This window comes from Elgaria multicarinata, chromosome 22, assembly GCF_023053635.1.
Source record: "Elgaria multicarinata webbii isolate HBS135686 ecotype San Diego chromosome 22, rElgMul1.1.pri, whole genome shotgun sequence".
Lineage (NCBI taxonomy): Eukaryota > Metazoa > Chordata > Lepidosauria > Squamata > Anguidae > Elgaria > Elgaria multicarinata.
The window spans coordinates 2,383,281-2,407,693 of record NC_086192.1 but is presented as its reverse complement, the minus strand read 5'-3'; the positions used below and the strand labels follow the sequence as shown (position 1 = coordinate 2,407,693).

General features: G+C 50.3%; 1 protein-coding gene across 1 annotated transcript; it reads left to right on the top strand.

The window, feature by feature from the left end:
- The first annotated feature begins 10,754 nt into the window (after window positions 1-10,754).
- TRARG1 (trafficking regulator of GLUT4 (SLC2A4) 1) lies at window positions 10,755-19,065 on the top strand. The gene is made up of 3 exons (XM_063146628.1): window positions 10,755-11,159; window positions 16,964-17,093; window positions 18,990-19,065. Exons 1-3 carry the CDS (start codon window positions 10,773-10,775, stop codon window positions 19,007-19,009), a joined length of 537 nt encoding a protein of 178 aa, XP_063002698.1. The 5' UTR covers window positions 10,755-10,772; the 3' UTR covers window positions 19,010-19,065.
- Window positions 19,066-24,413: the final 5,348 nt, after the last annotated feature.

The following is a 24,413-nucleotide window of genomic DNA, read 5'->3' as shown; positions in this document are numbered from 1 at the left end:
GGGGAGGAGGAAGAGCCAAGGGGGGGGGGGCAGGATTGATCAGGTGACCTACTTAACCCTCATCTTCTGAGAACATTAAAAGTGTGTGTGTGTGTGTGTGTGTGTGTGTGTGTGTGTGTGTGTGTGTGTGGTGTGTGTCTCTATCTCGTGTGTGTGTCTGTCTGTCTGTGTGTGTCCATCTATCTGTCATTCTATGTGTGTGTGTGTGTGTGTGTTTCTGTTTCTCTCTTTTTCTCTGTGTATGTGCGTGTGTCTGTCTTTCTGCATGTCTGTTTATGTCTTTCTGTGTCTCTCTTTTTCTGTCTTTGTGTCTGGTTGCCTTTTCGTGTGTACCCCTCTGTGTGTGTGTGTGTGTGTGTGTGTGTGTGTGTGTGCTTCTCTGTGTTTGTGTTTCAGTGTCTGCCTGTGTGTATTCGCGTGTTTTATTGTGCGTGTTTTACAGCCATGTGACAGGTGCAGCACCTGTGTGGGCCAAGCTCTTCCCGACTTGGAGGTGAAGTGAATGGGGGTGACGGAAGGCGGGGGAGCCTCTTTTGCTCATTTTCTGCAAGTCTCACATAGCTGTTAAAGGCAGAGGAGCAGAGAGTAAAAAAAAATTGGCAACCTTGACAGACCGCTGAGCCCAGCGTCCTGTCTCCAGTGGCACTTGCTCAGTCGGGCACCGCAAGTGGAAAGTGAAGATGGCACTGTCTTGATTAAAAGGTAGACTGCCCCAGGATGCAGAAACTCCACCCCTATCACAGCTAACTGAGATAATGGGCCCCAAAGATGACCGTCCCAGTGTAGCACAGGCAAAGTGGTGGGAAACAGCAACCCAAAACGATCAAAGGCAATCGGAGAACCTTCCGACATGGCTGGGTAAAAAAAAGAAAGAAAAAAAATGCTGCATTGAATGTTGCCTCCTGTCCAGGGTTCGCCGCCAGCCAAGCCCTCTTTGAGGTAACTCCATTCCATTTTCCCATCCCCAACAATCCGTCCACATTCTGGGCCAACTGAGCATGCTCTGTTCTCACTGGGTTGTTTGGGGGAGTGTGTGTCCCCACCCCAAGTATTTTGGTACTTCTGTAGACTGGGGGCACCCCCAGCCTCCAGCCTGCCAACGCATCCCCCTTGTGTGTTAATTGTGCCCTTTTGGCTATAGAAAGACCGACACGCCACTGTTTGTGTGTGTTTGTATGTATATATAACACACACAGTATGTATATAGAACACACACACAGGATACTTAAATAGAGCCTCCCTGCTGAATAGCATTCTACCTCTTGGAATGCCAGCAGCTGTGGAGAAGCACAGTAGCGCAGCAGGGCGGCATCGGCTTTGAGTCCTGCTGGGGGCACCTTGCTTTCCACGGAGAGCCTTTCCTCATGCCAGCCCTCACATCCTCCCCAGGTAATAAGCACCTCCTGCAAGGAGACACCCTGGGCTTTTAAATCACCAGCCCACCCCTCCCAGATGTGTCTGGCTAACTATTAATTTAGATTTCCACCCCTCCACCCCCCGTGCACAGACACCAAAAAAATGGGCCTCTTGGCGGGGCAAGATTCCAGCTTCAACAAAAGGCCGGGCAGGTGAGCGCCGGAAAATATGTGCCGGATCTCCCTGCCTTCTCTTTGAAGTCTTGGGAAATGCCGTGAGTGATTTATGAAGCCCAAAGCCTCAACGTTAGCCGGGGTTTCAAGAGGCCCAAGCGAAGCCAAGGGAGACAAATAGCGCGGCTGGTCCTTGGCATGATCGATCGGACACAAACCAGAGACGGGCTGGGAAAACGCCGAGAACTCCCCTCTTTGGGGCACAAGGTGTTCTTTTTGGGGAGAGTCTAGTATGCGGCAATTTAGGGTGCCAGAGAAAAAGTCCTCGAATTCCAAGCATGTATGACCCAGCTAAGCCTGTGAGCAGCTTTCCCCAACCTGGGTGGGAATGATAGGGTTTGTAGTCCAACACCCCAGGTTCAGGAAGGCTGATGACCTAGGAGGACCATATGGAAAGGAGGACTGGGCTCTTATATCTTTAACAGTTGCATAGTAAAAGGAATTTCAGCAGGTGTCATTTACAGGAAGCCAGATTCCGGCTGGACATCAGGAAAAACTTCCTGACTGTTAGAGCAGTACGACAATGGAACCAGTTACCTAGGGAGGTTGTGGGCTCTCCCACACTAGAGGCCTTCAAGAGGCAGCAGGACAATGCAGGTGGATTCCTGCATTGAGCAGGGGGTTGGACTGGATGGCCTTAGAGGACCCTTCCAACTCTGCTATTCTATGAGTCTATGAATGCACACAGCACCTGGTGAAATTCCCTCTTCATCACACCAGTTAAAGCTGCAGAAGCCCTGCCCTCTTGACCAGATACGAAAGAGGGCTCCTGCAGCTTTAACTCTTTCACCAGGTCCTGCATGCGTACAAATAGCACCTGCTGAAATTACTTTTTCTATACAACTGTTAAAGATACAGGAGCCCAGTCCTCTTTTCCACATGGTCATCCTAGGGCTGCAGCCGTGCTGCTCAGATTCAATGCATGTCATTTATTCCTGATTTATTTCCCACTTCTATATCTCTCCTCCAAGACACCCAAAGCAGGCATTTTTATTGTCACAACAACCTTGCAAGGAAATATGGTCTCCTTTTCTCGATTACATCAATGGTACAGATGTGGCATCCAACTCTGGTTTAACAAATCTTCCTCTGACCACAGTAAATTGAAGGAAACAAGCTCGGTTCAGCATCTACAGAAATCGTGTTTGTGTATTTATTAGAAATGCTGTCTGACTTGTATGTTTTTATATATATTTTAAACTTTTTTAACTGCTTTGTTAAATAGAGTTTAATAAAGAATAATAAAAAAAGAAATTCCCTTTTCTATGAAATTTTTTTTAAAAAAACCAACCTTGCAAGGTGTCTCACGCTGAGTCAGTGACTGGCCCACAGTTGCTTAGTCAGCATTCATGACCAAGTGAGGATTTGAACCTGGCTCTCCCAATCATTGTCCAATGCTCTAACCACTACACCACACTACTCCTCCAAAGTCAAGCCCACTGAATCGAGATTGCCATTTTAGTATTTAATTACTATTTACTTTATTTTTGACGCATTAAATACAGATGGTTTGTGCCCAGGGTGGGATGCATCCGGTTCACATTTGAATGCCAGCTGCCCTAATTTCGGAATTTCGGACTGTCATGCAAACCGAAACCCAGTTACCCGTCCAAATCCGCGCTTCCTCGATGTTTGCAACAGTGTTCTCCAATCTCACCCAAAATGGGGTATAAAATGCAGGTACTCAAGGAAAGGGTGTTCAAACGTGCATCATTTGAGGGATATTAAAATACATGTTCAGAAATGCGAATGACTGTTCAAAGTTGTTTTTTTAACGTTGGGGACGAACTGAACTTAAGACCGGAAAAACAAGCATGGGAGAAAGACCCAAACAGACATCCTTTCGTATTTGTATGGTTGTCTTGCCGACACAGGGCAGCAGCTAGCCCAGACAATTTTTTACCCCCAGGTATGTGTCCCACAGCAGATCCTAAGAGGACCGGAAGAAAGTCCTCTGTTCGGGAGGTAGCATTTTTGGTCTTCTTTTATCACCTGCCCCAATCTGCCTCACGCCTCGCTTCCTTCCTGCTCCTTGGGCGGAGGGCGTGCCTGGGACCCCGGAGCAAATTCCTGCACCTTGCAGCTCAGCTTCGTAACCCACCCACCTTTTGCAGAAGAGAACAGGGAAAGAAAAGTTGTCAATCCATGTTCCTGCCTCGGGTCTCCATTGTTTCAAATTCTGGCCAAAGAAACTCTCAAGTCCCATCCATGATGGGATATTTGCACTGGTTGAATTTCTGCCTGTTGCACAGTGGCCTGCTGTTCCGGGTGGGAGAGTGGTAATCTAAGAAGGTCGTATTTCACCTTGCTCAGGGATTTCAGACACAGGTGGTTATCTCTGGGAAGTTGGGAGAGGAAAACAATAAAGCCAGCATGAGACAGTGTGGTGTAGTGATTAGAGCATTGGACTGGGACTCAGGAGACCTGGGTTCTAGTCTCCACTCGGCCAAGAAGCTCAGTAGGTGATTTGTATGAACCCAACCCACGAATTCTACAGCTCACCTTCTTTTTCCAAGTCTCCTGGACTTGTAGATTGTTTTTTACTTTCTGGAGTTCTAGGGAAATGTAGTCATACGAAAGTATGAAAAATAAATCAACTGAAAATCTGCATCATCCCCCACAAGAAAAAGTATGAAATTGAGCATGTGAGGGATATTCGTGCCTTTGGGGCGCATTTGCGCATTTTCAGAAGTTCACATCTGCACAACTGCGCCCTTCCCAACACAAACGTGAATTTGGGAAACTGAGAAAAATCCGATTCCGCCCATGAGCGGACGATGAAACGAAAGGCACCTGACCATCCCTGAAGTACCAACGGAAGAGATTGAACAAGAGCCGTACATCCCACCGATGGGTGGTTTTGTTCTGTTGGTTTTTCACTCACCAGGTAAACACCATCCCAACTTCTTTTTCGAGCAGACCCAGCTCTGCCCCAAAGAAGGTTTCAAGAGGGAGCAACCACAATGCCCAACCATGTTTACTGTCCTCCTACGGGGATATGGAACTGGGCCCGTTCTTAACAGGGACGCTCTCTGGATTAAAGGGAAGGCGGAAAGCGGCTATTGACCACCTTCCACAGCCCGTTGGCCTCCAGGTGTGTCAGACTACAGCTCACATCATCCCCATCCAGCATGGGTTTGATGAGAGCTGTAGTCCGACACACCTGGAGGACGCCAGAATTGGGATGACTGATCTAACGATCAAACATTCTGACCTTAATTATTTTAGGATTTTTTTATTCTAGTTTGCAAGCTGATTGGGAGAGGGGCAAGGGGAAGGGCATGTCCCAGGACCCCGTGGCGGCATCAACGTTAATAACAACAACCCAATGCTCAATTATTACATTTATATCCTGCCTTTTCCCCCTCCAAGACACCCAATGTGGCTTACATGGTCCTCCTGCTCCCCATTTCACCTTCACAACAACCCTGTGAGGTAGGTCAGGCTGAGAGTCAGGGACTGGCCCAAAGTCTTCATGGCTGAGTGGGGACTTGAACTCGGGTCTCCTGAGGCCCAGTCCAACACTCTAACCACTACACCACATTATTATTATTATTATTGTTGTTGTTATTATTATTATTATTATTATTATTATTATTTAGTCACCCTTCTCTTTAAAAAGAAAGAAAGGACCCCAACTGGGCAACTTACAATGAGATTAAAGCATGGAACATTTAAGGCAGCTAAAGATTCCACGACCCCATAAATAACTCAGACAAACACTTCGCCTGATGCATTAAGTGCCCATCATACGCCCTCACATGCCTGGGAGTTGCGGAAGAGGCAGGGCGCACACTCATGGCTGCATGAGCCAGGATACCTGGAGGCTGGCCATAAAAAGGGGACCTGGCAGAAGCATCCTCAGCGGTGCAATCTCAACCACGGCCTCGAGGGAGCTCGGAGGGAGAGGAGGAGGCTGGAGCACGGACATCGCCCGTCCCGACACAGCTCTCTGCACAAGGAGCGACTGGACGAGCGATGCCCAGCGCGGCGTCCGGCCACCTGGGGGGACAGGAACCCTGCAGACAAGAGCGACCAGGCGCCTCCAAGTGGGGGGTGTGCTTCCCGCCACCCTGCGAGGCCGTGACCTGCCCCGGCGAGGTTGAAGGAGCCCCGCAGAGGCGCAAAGCCCGGCCCATGCGCTCCAAGGCCCGGCGCGTGGCAGCCAACGTCCGGGAGCGCAAGAGGATCCTGGATTACAACCAGGCCTTCAACGCCCTGCGGCTGGCCCTCCGGCACGACCTGGGCGGGAAGCGGCTCTCCAAAATCGCCACCCTGCGCAGGGCCATCCATCGCATCGCCGCCCTCTCGACATCGCTGCGCTCCGGCCCCGCCTCGAGGTGGCCCTGCGGCCATGCGGAGTGCCGCCGGCCTTTTGGCCAGGAGAGTATCAAGGGTGGCCTGCCCGGCCTTTTCCAGCCGCCTCTGGAGCCCGGCTACGCAAAGAAGAGGCCTCCACTTCAGTCCGGCACGACGTCCCTGGCTTGCGGCAAGTGCCCCCCTGAAGCGTCCCTCCAGCCCTTCCACGAAAGCCACAAGGAAGGCGACCACGCACCAGGCCCAGCTCATTACCCGAGTGGCAACTGCCTCCTCCTAGGCCATGCTGCCTGCCATCAGAGGCGCAAGGAAGCCCTCCAAGGCCACCGCCCCGGGCCTTTCCTTTGGGAGTACGGATTTTTCTAAGGGATGAGCTATCAGCCATCTCTACCCACGGTGATGTGAGAGGGCGGCGGCAGCTGTCGCAGGCCCAAAGGAATGGCGACTTGAACTACAGCTGGATTGGGACTGTTCCAAGGGACGGGTCTTTCTGGGATACCAATACATTTGCGACTGTTGAGAAATTCTGTTCGCAAGCGTTTCCGCTTCTTTTCTGTCTTTCTTTTTGTAATGTGATCTTTTCTGAGTTTGAAATGACATGTTTACAATATTATCGACGAGTACATTGAAAATACGACGATTCTTTCAAGTAGCCAAACACAGACTATGGAATGGAATTCAAGGGACCAGAGATCACAGGAAGTCTGGGTATGCAATATCTTTTCGACTGTAGGTTCCTTGGGGCACAGCCCTGACCTCTTCTGATGGGTGAGGAAACCAGTAGACTTTGAGCTGTTGTTGGACTACAACCCCCATCATCCCCTTGAGCATTGGCCATGCCAGCTGGGGCTGTTGGGAGTTGAAGTCCAACAACATCTGACCATCAACAGGACCTCAAACCATGCATATATCATATTTATATGAATAACTTTGTGACTTCGCATATTGTAAAAACGCTTTGCCTCTTGTTGGACTTTGACAGAGGAGACACTCGCCTTTGTGACTTTCCCACAAATCATCGGATGGGACGCCTGTCAGGTAGATGGAATTGCTGTGGCAATCTGGGTGCTGGCCGGGAACCTACAACTCTCGGAGGGGACAGCATTTTAAGGAGCGCCAACAGAGATCATTCCAGTCCATTCAATTCCATCTGCCAGATGCGAAGTCCTGCAATCCCATCTTGATTTTCGCTCCCCTGTGGTCTGGAATCGTCAAATTCCAAACACGCTGATGGGGAGGAAATAGGTATTGTTGATCTCCATCGGGGTTTTCTTCAAAGTCAATTCGGTCAGACTCTTTTCACAAAACACACCTTCAGGTCTCCAACGTGACCCCATCTGGAAAGGCTGTGGATGCTTTATTTTTGAAAAGCTGACTATTATTTTTTAAACCAATGTGCCCCATCATAGAATCATAGAATCATAGAATCATAGAATAGCAGAGTTGGAAGGGGCCTACAAGGCCATCAACATAGCTGCAAATGCAGGACAGCATCCAAATAGAGACCGACAACAAGAAAAGTTTTGGGAATGCAGAAACAAAGATTTAGAAACACCTGGGGGGAAAAAGCATTTTTTTAAAAAAATCTAACCGATACAATATAAACCACAGCCTTCTGAATACTTTTCCAAGTTGCCAGTGAATTTTAGTAGGAGGTATTTATTATAAGCATTTCTGCAGAAGTCTTTATACGTATGTGTGTGCACGGGCCTGTCTGCAGCGCGCAATGTTCTCTATGCTTTTCAATGTGAAAAACTGTGCTCTGTTTTAGTAATGTGTTGCCCTGTATTATTTTACACCCCTTAAAATACATATAGGCTGAAACATGTGGTTTGTTTTTTTAAGAAATAAAATCTTTGGGTAAAATCCAACATAAGCGCTACTTACAGCAGACCTATTGAAATAAATGGATCTTGACTTAGCCATGACTAACAAGTCCCATTCATGTCAATGGGTCTATTCTTAATTAAGAATTATGTTGGATTCTATTCTTTATTTCACCATCCTGAGGAGTTTCTCTTCTATTTGTGGGTCGTAATCAACATAGCTTATCAGCTTTCTCCAAACTGGGGGCCTCCAGATGTACTGCACTACAAGTCCCAGTAGCCCCCAGCCAGCATGGGAGTTGTAGTCCAAGATAATTGAAGGAAAGTTGGCCTAAGGGTTCAGTTTAGCAACGAGGGGAAAAGACCCACTGGTCTTGGCAAAATGTAGAGTGCCACCCTAAATGCACTTACCAGGGAGTAGGCCAGACAGGTCTCAGTGGGGCTTACTTCTGAGTAAACACAATGGAGGAGCGTGTTGTTATTTATTGGCTTCTTTCTTAAATTTGTAGGATAGCCTTTCCACCCAGGGGATGCAAGGCAGTTTCTCTTTCCATCGCCGCCATGTCTGGGGTTTGATTTATAATCCTAGCTGCTGCCCATTGTCTTGCTCTTCAAGCAGTTTTCCCAAAATAAAGAGACCATTTAAAATACAAGAACAGCTCAACAGCCCCTAGTAACACAACATTACTAGATCATTTTTAACCTTAGTTTGAAAAACTGTCCTGGGTTACGGTTTTGAACGCGTTCCAACATCACACGTTGCCAGTTCAACAATTAACGGTTCGTTTCAACGCAAGGCCTCGTCAACTTGGCACCTGCCCGGTGGGTCGGAGGACAAATCCCATCATCCACAGGCAGGAGCAGGAGGGCAAGCTGTGATTAATCGGATTTGTAGCCCGACATGTCTGGAGGACAGCAGGTTGGGGAAGGCCTGCGTTAAAGCGTGTCCAAAGTTTAAAGACGCTGAAAACATTCGCGCGATCAATTAGCAATATCTCACAATTGGCACCAGCCAGTTGGTATTAAGAGAACTAGCAAAGTATCAGCAAAAGAGAGAAAGGTCTGCGTGGTGTAGGTGGTTATGGTGTTGGGACTGGGACTCGGGAGATCCAGGTTCGAGGCCCTGCTCGGCCATGAAGCTCACTGGGTGACTTTAGTCCAGTCCGTAACGCTCAGCCTAGCCTACCTTGCAGGGTTGTTGTGAAGATAAATCAGAGAGGAGGAGGAGGAGGACTGTGTGAGCCGCCTTGGATTCCTTGCAAGAGGAAAAACAGCAGGATAGAAAGGAACAACAAATACATAAAGGATACCACTTACAGTGCTGAACCATGATTTTTTGCTCACATTGGGTCAAAAGGGCCGATAAAGTAAGTCAATACCAGAATAAATTGTATTATAACCCACTCAGAGAGGGAGAGAACATTGGGGAAAATGCTGCCCCAAGCGCTCTTGAGGGTGGAGGACACTGAAGATGGGTTTTTATGGTTCCCACAAGATGGCACTCCAGACCAGTTCTATAAACTCTTTGCCAGAGATGGCTGGAAGAAGCCACTCTGGAGCAGGGGATTTGAGGAGGGAGCCTCCCCTGTTCAGCCATGGGAAGAGACGGACACCCACCGGGATGGCTTTAAAAGGGGGTCAGACAAATTCGTGGGGGAGACGCCTATCAGTGTGCCTCTGCACACCAGTTGCTGGGGAACATGGGTGGGAGGGTGGTGTTGCACTCGTGTTCTGCTTGTGGGTCCCCCACCCAGGGGGCCACTTTGGGGACAGAGTACTAGACTAAAAGGACCCTTGGCCTAATCCAGCATGGCTGTTCTGAGATCGCACAGGATCATTCGCCATGATCAAAACTTCTGGAAACACTGAAACGTTAAAAAAACAACTCTACCAAAGCCTCTTAAGATCTATCATTGTCATTTTTTAAACGTTGCAATATCATGTTTTACTTGCAATTTCGGGCACAATCCTATGCACATTTAGACGGTGGAGGGGAGGGGCAATGTCCTACAACTCCCAGCAATCCCCCAAGCCAGACTGGGTCTTGCGCTTCACTGGGAATCTTCTCTCTACCCCACCTTGAACCATGAAACCTCACAGAGGGCGGACAGGTGGTGGTGGTGGCGGTGGTGGGAGCTGTATGTTATTGCAGGGAAAAGGTGTGGTGAGGTGAGGAGGACGGCAGAAGTCATTAGCAACGTCGTCATAAATCCACAAGACACCTCAGCGGACAGTTTAACAATCACACTGCAGCTGCCAAAGGACTTCTAAGGCTACAACCCCGCGCATATTTAGACAGAAACCCCTTAGCTGGCTGGGAGTTGTGGGACTTCTTTCTGCCTAAACATGCATAAGATCGTAGGACTTTTAGCATGTTCAGACAGAAAAAGTCCTGCAATCCTATGCATGTTTGTACACACACAGTGGAGGCTGGTGGCTCTGATTTCGTTGGCGCTGCGCATCCATTCTGGGTTTCAGCCAGAATTCCAAAGGAGCTGTCCACGGTGCTGAATCCTCGCCCTCAAATAGTACCCTGGATAGATCCTTCAGAGTTCTGGCGGGCTCTGTCCGAAACCCAGAGTGGATTCCGGGCCCCACCGAAAGCGGAGCCGCCAGCGACCCAACCCTCCCTGGCTGCGTCCAGCTGCTGCCCGCCCCCCCGCCCCGCCCGCCCGCTGGCCCGCGCCAGCCTGCTGAGCTGGCCAGATCTCTCTGCCTGGGCTGGGCGAGGGATGGCGAAGGAGCGGGCTGGCTCCGCCTCCGCTCCCTCTCGCCCGTGAGCTCACAACCCGCCTGGGCGGCCCCTCGAGCGGTCGGGCAGCCGGTGCGCAAAGTTGGCCAAGCGCGCTTGGAGAGCGGGAGGCGCGAGCAGAAGCCCCGGAAGGCGAAGCACGGCGGCAGGGAAGCAGGCGCCAGCGAGCAGGAGAGCCGCCTCGCAGGGCGTGCGGCGCCCGGCCCCGCCCGACCCGCCCCGTCCCGGCCCCGCCGCCCCGTCCAGGCGCTCCCCGGCGGGCCATGAGCGTCTAGGCGAGCCGCAGCCATGGCCATCAACACGGACGCGCACTTGGAGAAGGCGCTGGAGGGCTCCCCGCCGGCCGCCCACTCCCACGAGACCGAGAAGCTGCTGACCTCGGGCGCCGGCGGCCCGGGCGCCAAGTCCTTCTCGGCCTCCGAGGAGGCGCTGGGGGCGGCCGAGGCGGAGAGGAACGGCCACCACGCCGGGCCTTACAAAGCCGCCTCCGAGGGGCAGCTGGGGGAGCGCTCGCTCTCGCCGTCCCGGCTCAGCCTGGGGCGCGCCTCGTCCACGGCCACCACCTCCAACCTGCACGAGCCCGGCCGCTCGCGGGACTACCTGTTACTGGCCATCTTCTCCTGCTTCTGCCCCATCTGGCCCATCAACATCCTGGCCTTGGTCTTCTCCATCATGGTAAGGGACGGCCCGCGGCTGCCGGGAGGCGCCTTCGGGCTCCAGAGGCGCGCCGAGCGCAAAGGCGCGCAGCCCTCCTCTCCGAGGGGCCTTCTGGCGCGCCCTGGGCGCACGGGCGGCGAGCGGGGACCCCGGCTCCTCCCTGCAAAGGGCCTCGCCTGGCGGGGGAACAATGGGGGTCCCCAGGGTGCCCCTGGAAACCCCCCTCGCAAATTTGGGAGAAGGCATTAATTTGGGGAGGGAGAGCTCATGGGGCGGGGTTGCGCTCTCCGTCTCTCCAAAGCGCACCTTTGGGGGGCTTTTGGAGAGCATTCTTCGGGGCATTTTGGAAGGGCTCGGGTGGGGGTAGCGAGAGAGGGATGGTAGACAAGAGGCCGTTGTTTCAACCCGATCAGCATTAGAATTAAAAAGGTGGGAGAGGAGGGGGGAGGGGGAGGGAGAGGGGGAGAGGGGGAGAGAAGCTGGTAACGGCAGAGCAAAAAAGAAAGGTTAACATTGTTTTTTTTAATGTCAAATTCAAACGTTCTTATTAATGTGATACCTTAGTTAGGCCAACCCAAAGATAGATAGATAGATTAAAGAAGTGCCAGCTTTAGAGAACTACAGACCTCTTTATCAGATCAGATGTCTCGAAAGCAGGGAGAAGGGAGGGGGGAAAGCAGGTGATGTTTAAGACATAATGCGCGAATTAACGCAATCTTGAAATGGAGGAAGGATCTATAAACATTCGAAGGAGGCTCTGGATTACATTGTGAGACACCGTGGCGTCAACTTTGCCAGCTTTTCTTCGTTCCTTCTCTTCCCCCCCTCCCCCACCAGTTCTGCCCCACCTGCTTTTGCCTGATGAAGAGATCTGGAGATCTCCAAAGCTTGCACCTTTTCCCATGATCTTTTGGCTGGCCTGACAAAGTTAATCATACTAATATGGATTCTGGAAATCCGCTTCTGAGCAACGCATCTGCCTTGCTTTTTTAAAAACAAAAAATTCTGGTTCAAATCCAACACGAGGCCTCCTTGGAGCTGGAGTTGAGCCCTTGGAATGAGCGGGCTTCAGTTAGCCGTGACTAAATGATGTCCCATTCATTTCAGTGGGTCTGATTAAAGTAGGATTTATGGCACCCTTTGTGGGGGTTGGGAGGAGACAGGAGAAAGATGTTTTTCACCCTTCTGGTTGGTAAACAATAATATTTGTAGGTAAGTCCCAATCGCCCGCTTTTTCCCAGCCACGCGTCACTTTGGGCTGGTGATTAATCCAATTTAAGAGGTGTTAAAAGCAGTTTAAAAGGCTCTCTCTCAAATCCAGATCTCTCCAGAGACTTCTGGCCTGATTTTCTCCTTATCAGTGGAGTATGGCAGCTTTAGGGCCACAGTAAAGGGATTTCGTCATGTGAGCCTTTGGGAGGGCAGAATTTTGAGCGGGGAGCACAACGAAACAGAAAGCGTGGGGAGGGGGGGGAATGGCGAAAAAGTTGAGCGCAGTGATGTTATGTGACGATAAGGGCACCCCTGAGCATGCACAGAGTGCATCTGTCCTCCAAGAAAAACCTCCCCCCCAGGTGGATCTCGAATGAAGCAGCCCTTCCCACAAGTTCTTCCCTTTGCAGCTTCTGGCATGAGAGATAGACTGCACCTGTCGATGAGGCTCGATGAAATTATCGCGGCTCATATAGGCTACTGTCCATGAATGCCTCATCCCCTTTAAAAGTCCGTGGTCACCCAATCTGGCATTGCCGAAGCATCAGTGTATGCTAATTACGCATTGCATGAAGGAGTAAATCGCTTTTCTGTCTTGAATACACAGCCAAATGATTTCACTGGCTAATTCCCACAATCTAATGTTATATGAAAGAGAACTCTTCCTTCTTTCTTTCTCTCTCTCTTCCTCCCTCACATTTTATAAACCTCTGTCATAGCCTCTCCCAATCTGTTGGCCTCCATATGTGTTGGACTCCAACTCCCATAAACCCCAAATGGGGCTTATGGAAGTTGGAGTCCAGCTCATACGTAGGCCAACAGATTGGAGAAGGTTGTGCTATGTACCCCCTTCATCACACAATCCTAGGCATGCCTACTCAGAAGTAATCCCCATTGATTTCAAGGGTGCTTACTCCCAGGTACGTGTGTATATGGACTGCAACTCAATAGATGTTACTCCCGAGTAGATAGATATAGAATTTCTCTGGAAGTCATTATTTTTCCTCTTCTGGACCAAAAAATCCAAACAATGTAGGTTTTCCTTAGAATACAGAAGATGGGAGGTCAGCAGCCCACCAGATCTTCACCAGCCAGCATGGCTGACCATCAGGGATTATGGGAATTGTAGTCCAACCTCTGGAAAGTCACACCTTCCCCGCCCGTGCCTTTAGAACCAGCATGTGGAACGGCCGGCCTTGCAGTTGTGGCCAGACTCCAATTCCCATTAGCCCAATCAGTATAGGCTGCAGCAGCGGATGATGGGACTTGCAGTACAGCCACATCCGGAGGGCCGGGAGTTTCCATCCCTGCTTTAGAAAGAAGGCACACTAATGTTGCTTGATCTATCCCACGGACCAGGGGAGCCTGAGCTCAGTCCTCAAACTGGGCTGCATTGGCCAAGAGTGCCTCTGAGCATGTCAAGCCTGCTTTTCGTTTAGCACCGACTCTCCAGGGCCCAGGTGGGGTTTAGGGCGGTGTGAGGGCTTCAGTCTGAGGGTGCCGCTTGCGGACTGGTACCGCCAGCCCATTTTAGAAGGCGCCGCTTCCGTCTTCCCTGCCTGGGTTCTGTGGGCCAGGAGGCCATGCTGGAAGCCAAGCGCCAGCAGAGATCCGCAGAGGTCTCCACTTGCCAGCGGGCTCCTCCCCAGGCCTACGAATTCACCCACCCCTCCTGCACCAGGGTGGGCCTCTGCTTTCCCTGCCTCGGAGTCAAACCCAGATAATGTTGCTTTTAGCTAGAAATGGTGTGTGTGTGTGTGTGTGTGTGTGTGTGTGTGAGAGAGAGAGAGAGAGAGAGAGAGAGAGAGAGAGAGAGAGAGAGAGAGAGCTTTGCCCAGCTCCCTCAGGCAGCAAAGCACTCCCTGATCTCCATGGGTCAGGGGTGGGGGAGACGTCACCCCCAGGATGGCTACGGCAGGGCAGGAAAAGCGCTCCCCAGGCGCAGGGATGGGAAATGGAGGCTGCGAGGCCCTGTTGGTGATTCAGAGCAGAGAAGGTGGTGGGTGGCAGCGTTTCTTATTCTGGAGACACAGGGAGAAGGGTTGTACGTATGTATGGGAGTGTGTGTGTGTGTGTGTGTGTGTGTGTTAGAGAGAGAGAGAGAGGAAATCATGGGGCTGAGAAAGGAGGGGAGATCGAAGGAATATTCAGCTGATCCATTTCTTTCTGTCTGTCATCAAAAGTTGCCAGGGTCATTCATAAACATCATAATCATCAAAATATAATTATTGGTATATCATCATCATCATCATCATTATTTTAACCTGCATTATTACCTGCTTTTTTCCTTTTAACCTACATCATTATTTTAACCTGCTTCTTTCACTTCTGCTTCTTCCAACTTGTTTTCATGCCTCCTTAGCAATTTCCGGAGGGGAAACTGTCTCAGCTTGTTCAGAATGGCCGAGGGTCTGGCTGTCCCTTCAAATCAGCACCTTTATTGGGACGTCTGTTTCTCCTGCATTAGAGCCCACGCCAGCCTGAGAAACCTTACTTCCCTTTGAATCTGTTGGACTACAATGCCCATCCTCCCTAGCCAGCCCAGCCAGTGGTTGGTGATGATCCGAGTTGCTGGCCCAAAGACCTGGAAGGCGCTAGGGTTGGGCAAAGCAGACCGTGCCGGAATACATTTGTTAAGGGCGCAATCCTATGCAGGTTTAGACAAAAACAAATTCTACAACTCTCAGCATCCCCCAGAAAGCATGGCTGGCTGAGGGGTGCTGGGAGTTGTAGGACTTCTCTCTGTCTAAACATGCATAGGATTGTAGGAGTTTCTTTTGTCTAAACATGCATACGATTGTAAGACTTTTTCTGTCTAAACATGCATAAGATTGTAGGAGTTTCTTTTGTCTAAACATGCATAGGATTGTAAGACTTTTCTCTGTCCAAACATGCATAGGATTGCACCCTAAGTCTTTCTAAAGTGCCACAGCACTCTTTGTTGTTTATACCCCTCCCCCACAGCTAGATCATCTGCTTGGGGGGTCTTTGGGTGAAACACAAAGCAGGCAAGGGTGGGGCGCCATGACCCTATTCAAAGAAGCTGCATTCCTCGCTGGGAGGGACGCTGGCCCTGGTGTCGGATCCCTGACTGTGCCTTTGGGAGAGAAACCAGCTATCCAGGAGGAAGTTAATGGCTTACAACAGCCACAGAGAAAGAGGAGTCCTGTGGGGAGCTGTCCATGGTAGCAATATTAAAACTCCTCTGGGGAAGTAAAGCTTTCAAGCCCTTAACCGCTAAGACATTTTTTATTTTGCCAATTTTTTTTAATTGTATTTCTTTTCCTTCTTTTTTAATGTTGCCTCTCTGTGCATCCGTTTTATTCGGGCTGGTTTGAATGCTTTCTGCTTTGCTTTGCTGCAAACCCTTTTGAGGAGGTAGATGTTTTGATCTAACATCATCCAAGAGAATGCCCATCTGTCTGTCCGCGCCACAGTTCTAAGACTGTGAACACTCGGCACTGGAAACATGGCCTGCATACTAAGGAGACCCCCAAAGGGTGTGCACATCAGGGTTATTCTCCTCTAAAATTCCATCAATTAATTTTAATTCATTTAAAGTGTCCATGTTGTTGAAGCCTGCAGGAACATCTTCAGTCACAAGGTGGCAGGGTCCCCTAACCAGCACATAGCTTTACAGTCTAGATAGTTTGAAGCCAGAGGAGATGAAGAGGCTGAGGGGTGGAGTTATAGCCCTGCCCTGTCCCCCTTGCTGTGGGGCAGCCCCCCCCCGGGGAAGAATAGGTTGGACAGACCCCTCCCTTAACTATCGGGGTGCAGGGGCTGTGCCTAAGGCAGGCCAGTAGGTGTGGCTTTACTCAGAGGTAACGGGCACAATATGCCAGACTCCGGACAGCTGTACGTCTTCTCGAAGACTTGCCTGGATCAACGTCAGTGGTGTAGCAGAGGCAGGGCTCACCCAGACGCAACTCTGGGGTTTTTTATTAGCAGGGATGCTGAGGTCATCTGCCACTCTCCACCGGCCTCAAAACTCCCGATTTTCCCTGTGCGCAGCTGCAATCCTCACTGTTCCATTTCTCCCCCTATGAGCTGGCAGCAATTTTGTTTCTGTTCAGACCTACCAGCTTTACCAAAACCCTGCTGGAATTAGTTTGGCTGATCTGGATCCACGCAGTGCCTTGCATTTGGGGCTCTCCTTGGGGACGTGGCCGGGGGGTGGGGGCATCACTGTGCCCACACTTCAACACGGAATACCACACCACCGGTTATTCCCCCCAGCACGAAGCAGGGTCCCTGGGCTAGTAATTTATTTTATTTTTTATATCATCATCATCATCATCATCATATTTATTTATATCCTGCTTTTTGTCCAATGCTGGGCCCCAAGGCGGCATTACAAAATTTTAAAACATATACATTTAAAACCTATAAATAAAAATATACAAAGTTAAAAAATATATTAAATATATTCCAATATTAAAGCATGAATACTTCCTCCCTCGAGGCTTGGGGAATCCACACTCCAAATGCCCGATTGGACATGGTGTTCTCCCCCCCACACCTCCCTCAAAGACTAGGAAAAAGCAGGGAGAAAGAACTCCAGAACTCAGGCCTAAGATGGTTCCTGGTTTGTTTTCCCTTTCTGCCAGTCTAGGAACAGCCACCAACAGGGCGACGTGGACGGGGCGAAGCGGCTGGGGCGTGTGGCCCGGTTCCTCAGCATCCTTTCGATTGTGCTGGGCACCCTCATCATCGTCATTTGCGCGATGAACTTTGCAGGTAAGAGCCATCCTGCTCCAAAACTTTGCGGCTCCCTCTTTAGCTCAAACTCCCTTCAGATGCGTTGGACAACAATTGCTGTCAATCCCCTAGCCAGTTGCTCGGGCGCTGAGCGACGGCTCTCGCCCTGAAAATAAAAGTAAAGCACTAGTCTTCATGGGGACGAAGAAAGGATCGGTTGAAAGACCCACATCAGAGTCGTGGCTCTTTCTCCACGGAGTTGTAGTCCAACTCCTCTGAAGGCACCAGCTTTTGGGGGGGAAACTGCTTGAAAGTTTCCCTTATTTAGGGTAGCTGAGGAACACCTTTCGTTTCTGACTTTAAACTGGAAGCACGCTTCGCTTAGACAGCCTGCCCCAAACGGTCTGCGGTCGAAGGATGTAAAAGTAATAATTACCCATCTTCAAAAGAGGATGGAAAGAGGATTGGACATGACAGTATCACATGCAGAGATACAATGGATACTTCCTCTGAGAGCAGGGAATTCGGCTGAGGGCCTTCCTCAGGTGAGAGTGAAGGATCCAAGCACCCCCAATGCAGGAAGGACCAGGATTAACTCCCCTCCCCCCGAGATTGATTGCATGCTTAGAACAGAGACTCACCCATAAACACAATGGGCACTCTCCTCTGAGAGCCAGCAATTTTGCAGAATGTAGCCTTAAGAGTGGCTACATTACACCAATCATACTCCCTGTTGAACTGACATAGAATGATCCCGTACACCAAATGGAAGGACGTTAAGTCTCGGACGGTGCATCACACAGAGACGATCGTCCACCTCTCCCATGCACCCGCTAATCTATATGAATGAATTTTATTTATGGTCACAAGACCAGCAAAACAACACAACAATATGAGCACATATATATGAGCACACATATATAGCACCCGCTAATCTATACTTTCTGAGATTTAGAGCTTTGACGCAATGTATTTTTTAAAAAAACACCCCAGATCTAATTTCCGGCATCTCCAGTCAAAAGGGAAGCATGGCAGTCTGTGTGTGTGTGTGTGTGTGTTGTCGTTGCTCAAAGAAAACAAATTCCCAGGCTCACGAGATTAGTGGGATCTGAATTGGGGATAATAAAGCTTCACATGTTCCTAGACATCAGGGTTCCTATAATGCAGCCCCCGAGATCTTCTCTGAAATGGAATTCTGCCCTCGAGCGGAAAGGCTGAACACCCCAACTGTAAATGGTGCTCCAGTCGGTCCCCACAAATCGTGGGAAATATAAATTTGGTGACTGGGCTAAAATTCTTCATTAGAGATCCCTGGCTCTCGTGTTCTATTGTTTTTCGGCTGCCTTTCAGGGTAGAACCCGCTCAGGGCGGTGCAGAACAAGATAAACACCTTGCAAAACTAGGCACGACGGAAAAATCAATCAATTAGCATTCGATAAAAATGTGGTTTTAAAACCCCAAAGAACAGCAATAAAACCTGCAGCCCACAAACTACGGAAAGGCCGGTAAAAAGAGGCAGAGGTCTGGGCAGAAAGGGTGCTTCAATCTAATCACAATGTCGTTGTCGTTGTAAATAATTACGTGTATAATAAAATAAAGGAAACATCATTAGCAGGATTAGTTTTATGGCATATACCACAGGCCAGAGGCGGGCAAGATGGCATCCTCTAGATGTTTGGGACTGCAACATCCATCATCCCCAGCCAGCAGCCATGTGGGCTGGGGGTGATGGGAGTTGTCGTCCAAGGCAAATGGAAGGTGTCAGTTTGCCTGTTTCTAGCCCAAGCAAGCAAGCAAACGAAAAGAGAAGTCTCCGTCCACAAGGAGTTTCCAATATAAAAGGCAGCGCCACATTCGAACGGGCCTGGCACTGATATTTTGAGCGTGTGGCGGGAATTGCCTGACAAATTGGTCCCTGCCTTTTTTGTTTTCCAGGTCTCCTGAAATCAAACTAGCACAAGTCAAGGCCTGTGAGCGATGGACGCGGCCTTCGTCCGGCGGGCGTCTGCCATGTCCGCACGGCCACGAAGGAAGCGACTTTTTCAAGCGGAGAGCCTTGGTCAGAGGCCTTTTGGAGCACAACAGTGGTATTTCCTTGGGGAGAAGCAAACAGACCACCTCGGGGACGGGATGCAGCCGGGAGCTAGGAAAGGCCTTCTCCTACCCGGTGTGGGAATTTTCCACTTCGTCGTTCTCCATCCACAAAGATGAGGAGGAAACAGAGGAAAGTTGGTGGGGCAAAAAGAGGTTTGCTTCTCCTCTCCCCCCGGCCTTTTTCATCTTGGCACAATTTCTTGCGTTTTGTATTGGGTTTTGTTCCCTTCTGCGGAAAAGTTCACTCCTGTTACCGAGCGAAGGAGAAGAGGGATGATCCACGGAGACCACCCAGACCACGTTTCTTTTCCGCAGGATGGATCTGATTCTACAACGATCCTCCCCTCAAAAAGAAGAAGAAGAAAGTCTGGTTGGGGGGACGGGAATCGCTCGGGGGACTTTTGTATTTTTGATGAAAAAGAACAAAATCGCTGCTGACCATTTGCATGCCTGTAGAGAGGGGGGGAAACCCTCCAGGGGTGGAATGAATCTTTGGGTCGTGTCCCGTTTTCCAGCCCTCCATCCGTCGGGGGCTGGTTCTGCATGACGGATGGCTTTTGTCAGAGGTATCCACTTTCTTGCTCCACTCCAGACAATTAGCGGAAGTCTGGTTCCCCCTCTTTTGGACACTGGGCACTTCATCCCTGGGGGTGGCTGAGGCAAAAGAGCTGTTTTGCATGGGAGGGCAGTTCACAGCCAAGTTGAGCATGAGATGGCGATCAGCTTCCCTCCACCTCGATCAGCCTTGGTGTGTAAGTAGCACCACTGCTTCTAAAACCCGGACCCAGGCACAAGCTAGATTCTATGGGAAGAGTTCCATTGAGATTAGCAGGTCGCAAATCCCACACAAAGTTCGGTTTCTCCCCATATGAGTTTGTCAGCAATTTCTTTCCTGCTCCGCTCAGCTTCACGTTTCAGGCGACTGTGCGCAGAACCAGGGAATCCAACCTTTTGCTAACCCAACAGGTCTGGGTCTGACACAGCAGAAACAGTGAGGCCTTGGCCAAATCTAGCATGCAGTCTAGGGAGCTAGGGAAGGCTGATTAGCCCCACACTTAAAAGCAGCCACGTGTAACATCAGTTTGCTCTATGGGCCGTCTCATTTTTGAAAATCGAGCTGGTCAGCAGAGAACACAACAGGAAAATTCACAGTAGATACCGAAGGATTAGTTTAGCCCTGCATTTCCCCCCTTAATGGGAAAATTGTCAGTAACGCAGGAGGAAAGCTACAACCGAAGCCCTTTACAGCTTGCAAGAAGGCTCACTTGCAAGTGTTGCAGCACTGAAGGGCTTGTTTCATTTTATAGAATAGGATTCCCAGACTGGAGCGCCTCCTTTGGCGCCGGCGATGGCGCCCATCAATTTATCCCAAGTTTGGGCAGGCGACTATCACCTGCCCACGGATAAGACGTAAGCCGCTGGTTTGGCCCCATTACGGAGAGTTCAATCCTGTCCAAATAAAACCTGCAAATGTGCTCTATTCTCACAGCTTCACCCCCAGTGGGAAAAAGCCCCCAGGCCTGAACGGGGCCTTCTGTAATTTCTTAATTCGTGCCTGTAGATTTCCACTCCGGGGTGCGCGTGTCATAATTTCCCTGGGAGCAAAGTTCCAGGATAACCTTTTTTCTCGTCGTCTTCCATTCCGTCTTTGTTTCCCTGCACGAGGTGACCTCGTCATTTTCTTTATCTTTCTTGGCATGAGGAGAAATGAAAACAAAAATAAAATAATAATAAAAAATACCATGCATGGTCAAACAAACCTGGGCTTCGCTTGCGTCTCTTTGAAATCGGTCGAACCCGAATCCAGGGCCGAGAGAAACAAAATGGGTTCGAATAAAAGTGGCCGGGCTTACAACCGGTTTGCCCTGGTTGACAGCTGGTTGGCCCCTGTGTGAACAGAGTGCTGGACTAGAGGGGCCCTGGGGGTCTGATCCAGCCTCAGGGCACTTATGTTCTTAGATACACAAGTATTCTTAGACAGATCAGCCTTCCCTCAAGCTGGCGCCCTCCGGCTGAGTTGGACTGCAATGCCCATCGTCCCCAGTCTGCCATGGGAATATGGGAGTTGCAGTCCAACACAGTGGAGGGCGCCAGCTTGGGAACCAACCACAAATTCCCCCAAGATCTCACAATATCCACCACACCCACAGCAGCAGCTCCATTCCAGACTGTGCGCAACGCCAGGTTTTCACAGGCCTTCTTTCTCATCATTCCTGCTGCTGCTGCTGGTTTGCTTGGCAGCCACGGAGCAACCAGGCCGTGGGCATCCCCTGCTCCTCCTTCCCACCACCTCCGTGGACTGGGCCGGAGCAAAGGGCAGGCGGACGAGCAGGTTGCAAGGCGGAAGAGGTGGCGCAAGTCCAGAGGGGTCTTGTCTGCGGCCCCCCACTAGCGTGTGGGCCATCAACAGGGGCCCAGCCGCGCCGACCCCCGGCCCTGAAGACGGAGGCATTTTCCTTTGCTGAAGAAGCAGGTGGATCCGAGCGGATGAGGCCGAGGCTCAGTTGCTGTTCGCCTCTGCCTGCCAAATGGAAGGCACTGCGCAGCGACGGCCAAGTTTGCATTATCGCAGCAAGAAAAGAATGAAATAATAATAATAACTACACCCAGCAACCATCACTGACGCTAGGAGCTTTCCCCATCATCTCCTGAGGGCCGACTTTAAGCCGGTTGACACCAACAGCAGAATGGAACTGCAAAGCATGCGGGGGGGGGGGGCTCATGTTCACACAGCCCCTGCTGTGGAGGCGGCAGCTATCCATGGCTACTAGTCCACATGGCTCTGTGCTACCTCCAGTACCAGAGGCAGTGGTGCCTATGGACACCAGTTGCTGGGGAACATGGGCGGGAGGGTGCTGTTGCACCCATGACCTGCTTGTGGGTTTCCTGTGGGCAGCCGGTTGGTCCCTGTGTGAACAGAGTGCTAGACTGGATGGGCCCCGGGTCTGATCCAGCAAAATCCTTCGTGCATTTTTATTATGTTTAAACAAAATAGAATAAAACAAACACAAAAAACTTCAGCTAAAAGGATCCACTATGGAGCAGGGGGTGGAGGGAAAAGACCAAGCAATCCGCACAATAGCAGCCAAATTCGCACGGCTCACGGCTCACTTGGTGCAAGCGGCCCCCACTGTGGCCAAACGTGCCTCATTCGAACACCTCCGCGTGTGATTCACACGATTTCGGTTGCGATTCGCACCGGCTGCTCAGACATTTGCTGAAATTGCAGAAAGGCACAAAAAACTCCCCGGAATCCAGGGAGGAGCCACAGCTCCACTCGTGGATGCAAAGCGAGTCGTATATGAACGCTGTAGAGGCAGGAAAGAACCTGCTTACCCTCGTGAGAGACATCCCTAATTCTGACTGCCGGAACGTCTCCAGAGGTCTTTCTCACAATCCGTGACTTGGCCCTTTTAAGGGGAAAGGCCGGGAGCTGAACTGGGAGTGCAGAAAGCAGGGGCTCTACCCACTAGGCAACATATCCTTTGCAGTCGCCGGGCGAGGTGTGGATGGGGAAAGTCGATTCTTCCTGTCAGGAAGCGTGGAAAGCAAATTCTCCCCTCTGCTCCTGCTCTGCTGGTGTTGGAGTGAGGCTGGACTCCCCCAGGCCGAATTTGCTCTACATTACGGTTGGTTCGTTTGGAGAATACTCTGGGACAGGGACGGGGCTCCTGCACTACTCAGGAGTAAAGTGCGTGCGCACGAAGGCTCGTCTTTCCAGTTGGTGGTGGAGCGGCAAGAAGACATCTGGAGGGGAGTGTCCAGAAATTTAAAGCCAAGGCAAACATTCCCTGTTCCTCTCTGCCGGCAGCTAGTGGGAGATGTGCTAAGAGCCTTGTCCAATTCGATTTAAGTCTTTGGGAACGCAAGCGGAAAACCACACAGCCCTTGCTTCTGAGATGGAAGGACAGGCCGACTGGGGGAGGGGGGGATGAACAAGCAATCTCCCCTTTTCCTTGAAAAGTGGAACCACAGCTCAGGAGCAGGGGCTGAGCCCCAGGGTATGTTTTAGAGCCCTGAACACAGTTACAGTCCTGATGGCTCAAGGCAGAGAAGGAATATTTGAGTGTACACTAGACTTTCCCAACCTGATCCCTTTTGGCTGGGTTGGACTACAAAACCCATTATCCCTGGCCGGCATGGACATTATAGTCTAAGACAGCTGCAGGACTCCAAGTTGGGCACAACTGGTGTACACAGTCACACCCACAAAATCGGTCCCAGACACTATTTGAACTAATTTGCTGTTCAGGGACTCGCTTGGGATGGGAGACGGGAGAACACGGTTAAAGCCATTTGATTGTGCCAATCAGGGACTCAATAGGGACTAAGGTTTCAATGCACGCGATAAAAGACTCGTAGTGCACCTTGTGGTTTGTGATGCTTGCTTTAAGAAAATGAAACGCTTGCTGCAAATCTACCTGTTCAACTGTTTTTTCAGACTCAAAGCCTCCAAGTTCTGCTTATGGCATCTGGTGAAGTGGGTTGTAACCCATGAATGCACAAGCAAATTTATTAAACTCTCTGAACAACTAAAACAGCTTCTACTTGCGCTTCACTTAACCCTTGACTTGGCTTTAGAATGTTATTCCCCTCTGAAAAACACTGATATGTGGATTTAGGGCATAGCCAACCTGTCTTCTCCGGATGCTGTTGGATAACCGTAGAGACATAATATTTTGTGGTGAATGAACAAATGGCATAAATGCAAGCTGCAATTGCTTCTAACCTAATGGAATCAGTTTGATGATAAATGTTACTACTATGAGCCAACAGTGTGATGTGGCTGCAAAAAAGCAAATGTTATTTTGGGCTGCATTCACAGAAGTATAGCTTCCAAATTGCTCGAGGTACTAGCTCCTCTCTATTGGGCCCTGGTTAAGCCTCATCTTGAGTCCCGCGTCCAGTTCTGGGCTCCACAGTTCAAGAAGGATGCGGACAAGCTGGAACGAGTTCAGAGGAGGGCAACCAGGATGTTCAGGAGTCTGGAAACAAAGCCCTATGAAGAGAGACTGAAAGAACTGGGCATGTTTAGCCTGGAGAAGAGAAGGCTGAGGGGAGACATGATAGCACTCTTCAAATACTTAAAAGGTTGTCACACAGAGGAGGGCCAGGATCTCTTCTCGATTCTCCCAGAGTGCAGGACACAGAATGATGGGCTCAAGTTATAGGAAGCCAGATTCCAGCTGGATATCAGGAAAAACTTCCTGACTGTTAGAGCAGTATGACGATGGAACCAGTTACCTAGGGAGGTGGTGGACTCTC

What these genes read in the sequence shown, in the direction of transcription:
- TRARG1 (XM_063146628.1), top strand. Translation starts at nt 10,773, where the DNA reads ATGGCCATCAACACGGACGCGCACTTGGAGAAGGCGCTGGAGGGCTCC. An exon ending in CCTTGGTCTTCTCCATCATG is followed by an intron (nt 11,160 to 16,963) that starts GTAAGGGACGGC and finishes CCTTTCTGCCAG; the next exon opens with TCTAGGAACAGCCACCAACA. An exon ending in TTGCGCGATGAACTTTGCAG is followed by an intron (nt 17,094 to 18,989) that starts GTAAGAGCCATC and finishes TTTGTTTTCCAG; the next exon opens with GTCTCCTGAAATCAAACTAG.